This window comes from Nicotiana sylvestris, chromosome 3 (assembly GCF_000393655.2).
Source record: "Nicotiana sylvestris chromosome 3, ASM39365v2, whole genome shotgun sequence".
NCBI lineage: Eukaryota > Viridiplantae > Streptophyta > Magnoliopsida > Solanales > Solanaceae > Nicotiana > Nicotiana sylvestris.
In genome coordinates this window covers 192,901,270-192,904,718 of record NC_091059.1, presented here as the reverse complement: position 1 = coordinate 192,904,718, position 3,449 = coordinate 192,901,270, and the positions used below count along the sequence as shown (strand labels likewise).

Genomic DNA, 3,449 nt, shown 5'->3' with positions numbered 1-3,449 from the left:
TTGCCCTAAGAATCTATGAAATTGATTGAACTTGTGAAACTGACAGTCAATATTTTCCTCTTGTGATTGAACCTTTTTAGGATCTATCGTTGTACCCTTATTTACTTTTATCCTAAAAGAATTTCTTATAAGTTTCATAGGTATATGATGTACCAATATTCCTTCCATGAGCTTGAACTGTTTTAGAATCTAAGGTTTTGCCTCCTTTTTTTTTAACTTTTATCTCAAATTTCTTTATGCAAGCTTCTTAGAACAGGGCTCCACATGCCTCTTTCTGATGCTTCTTGTGGGCTATGTAACAAATTGCGTTGTGAAATACAAAATATGGTAAAATAAAAATATGTACAGTGTAGTTACCACTAATTCCTCTCCAATTCCCCTTGAGAATTAGATACTCTTTCAATCATACCCATTTCAATTACTTATTCAGACACAAACATGTTAAATTGTGTATTTATACCCGAGTACACACAAGTCCTGTGTAGCTTTCTAAACATGCTCTAAAAGTAAAAAAAAACCAAACACCTTCAAACATACAATTGAACTGCCTCCGTGCTGAAAACACATGTTATTATTTTTTGTAAAAGATAGAGTAGAGGTCTAAGAAAAAGGAGGTTCCTTCCACTTAAACGTAAAAGTGGTAATCCGCTCAATTAGGGGCGTGGATTTCAGCCAAGAGTACAAACGGGATGTTTCGCCATTTTCAGTTGCGCCTTTGTGATTAATGACTTCATCTAGTCTTCTATTTTGCTCCGCTTTGTATCTTGTTATTGTTTCCTGGAACACCTGTTATTCCAAACGCATGAAACTTTCATTCATATATATATTAGAAATTATCTGAAGGGAGCATATAAAATGTAATGAAGGGCTTCAATTGAATGAAGAAAATTATAATGAGCAAATTAAGAAAATAAAAACATAAATTTATATACTATCGAAACCCCTTGATATAAGGGAAGCTCTTATAATTTAGTGGGAAAGGTAGTTCAAAAATCGTTAGGTTCAAACATGACTACGAGACGACAGTTATGCAATATAACGATTTTGGTTAGTACATGTTTATATGTGCGCATTAGGGACAACAAATATGAGAATATCGAGTCGTATAAAAAGAAACACGCGACATAATGTATATTTATACCTGGACTAGTTTGCTCTCTCTACATGGCACAATGGATATTATGTTGGGTCGCCCAAGCATCAAATCATGTGTGAATTTTTCAGGATACATCGAAGGATTTTTAATGCATATCTCTAGTTCTCGAGTTGGTGGAACAATAATTTCTCTTGGATCTTCATAAATAAGAATACTCTGATCCTGCATATATTGTAAAAAGTCCAAACCAATTGAAGTCCAATTCACAGTGAAGCAAATTGAAGGGAAAAGCATTTACACAGAAATATGAATTATGATGAGATATGATTCCTATGCAGCTGATGTAATTACACTGGTGAAAGAGAAAACTTAAAAAAAAAAAATTACCTTCCTGCAACGAATTACTAATATCAAGCCGTTAGAATAGTTGAACTTTTGAACAAAGCCTTGAAGATTATTGTACCAACTTGTGTCCACATCTCCAAAGTGGTAAGAATCATCAGATGACCGCAAATAAAAATTGATTTTGGCTCGTTCGAGGTTAGAAGGATCCATAGTTGAGAAGGGCATACATGTTTTGCCACTTTCAAAATCGAACGCCACCAGATTTGGAGCCAGCACGTTGACTTGCTCCAAATTCCTCCAATTCCACAAGGTGAATTTCTTAAGTTTTTCACTCATAACTTTTATATTTTTCATTATATAGCATTCCCTGAGATCTAAAACTTCAAGGGCTGTAAACTTAGATAACCGATATTCAAATTGTTTATCTGTCATGGTAGTAGCTTCCAAGTAGAGATATTCTAAAGTCTTATAACCATCTAAAATATCAATTGTGCAAGGCAGCAATTTTGGCTCACGTACCTTCGGGCACTTGTGCAAAGGCACACCAACATATACAAATTCTCGCAGATTTGGAGCCTGGATTTCCACCTTTTCGAGTCCTTCACACGAACGTAGCTCCAATTTCTCCAGATTTACTAGACCGAAAACAAGCAAATTCTGGATCCCCCAACAACGACTTATTTTTAGATCCCTGATTAACGGACAAGTAGTGATTAATCTTTGCAATTTGTTGGTGCTATTATCTATTTCAAAGTTGCACCCGCGTAGCGATAACTCAGTCAGCGTCTTAGCTGCATAAATAGCATCAGGCACGCTATATTTCAAATTATACATCGCGTAAATTTCTAGAGATCTGACATTAAGTTTAATCACCAAGTTCAACCACCGATCAATATGAGAAGCCAATTCCTGATCACGAAGGCTTAGGAGGCGGAGTGTTTCGACTCTTAAGTTTTGCTCGACATAGGGGCGCAAGGAATCGTCAGCAAATTTGATAAATTTCTCCGTGGATTTCATGAAACTGTTGTGGCTGGATTGATTAATTATCACGTCCGGTCGCGATCTCCAAATTGAACTCCATGTTTTAGACAAGACGCAAGTTCGAACTTCTTCTTTTAGCCCGTATTTACGAATCCGACGCAAGATGTCATAAACTATGTGTACAGGCAACTCTGATATTCTGTCCTCTCTATCAACTGTTTGCTCCATAATTTTGAGCACAAGTTGAACCTTAATTTTTGTTGTTGGTATTAGCGGCCGGCTTATAAGAACCGCAAGGTATCTTATATATTATGGTAAATACTTACCTTTGGTCACATCTTTCCATAAAAGTTGACAACTTCCCGCATGAAGTTAATTTCTAAAGTTAAAACATGGTTTAACTTTACTTCCGCCAATTAAGCAGAACTAATTTGACCCTTTTATGTTCATGGATTGAAGGTAATTCGTATATATAACTAAGCTTTACCCTTTAGAAGTAGATTTTATAAAAAAAAAATTGTCATTTAATTATTTTGATAATATTTATTAGTATTTTCTTAATCATGTTGAGCGCACTTGTTTAGTTAAGCAAATTAAAGTTGGACATTTGATTTAAATAGCAGAAATATCACTTTAATTCAATCTGCATCAAACTCCCACAAATTACACAATTGTTTCTAAGCCAAATCTAAGACATTAAATCCACATATTTTGAAATGCTTAAAGTGTAAACGAAATTTGTCAATAAAAAACTAAATTTTCCTAAAATATTGATTATAGTTCATGGGGACTTGTCATTGGAGGAAGTAATGCAGGCTGGCCCACTTTGTGAAATTTGGAAATTAATTTCATGTCCGGAAAAGGGAAGGAAATCGTTTCCTAGTCAGCTTTCACATATGGAAAAGTTATGACTAGCTCCAACCACTACTAGAATTTCGGTAAAAAGCGATCAAATTTGGTCTGTTAAGAAAAGCGATCAAAGTTGGTCGCCAAACTGCCGAAAATAATAATAAAAATATTTGAAATA

General features: G+C 34.9%; 1 protein-coding gene across 1 annotated transcript; it reads right to left on the bottom strand.

Annotated features, from left to right (window-relative positions):
* Window positions 1-433: 433 nt before the first annotated feature.
* LOC104228993 (uncharacterized) lies at window positions 434-2,574 on the bottom strand. The gene is made up of 3 exons (XM_009781556.2): window positions 1,484-2,574; window positions 1,142-1,318; window positions 434-786 (listed from the first exon to the last, which is right to left on the bottom strand). Exons 1-3 carry the CDS (start codon window positions 2,456-2,458, stop codon window positions 601-603), a joined length of 1,338 nt encoding a protein of 445 aa, XP_009779858.2. The 5' UTR covers window positions 2,459-2,574; the 3' UTR covers window positions 434-600.
* Window positions 2,575-3,449: the final 875 nt, after the last annotated feature.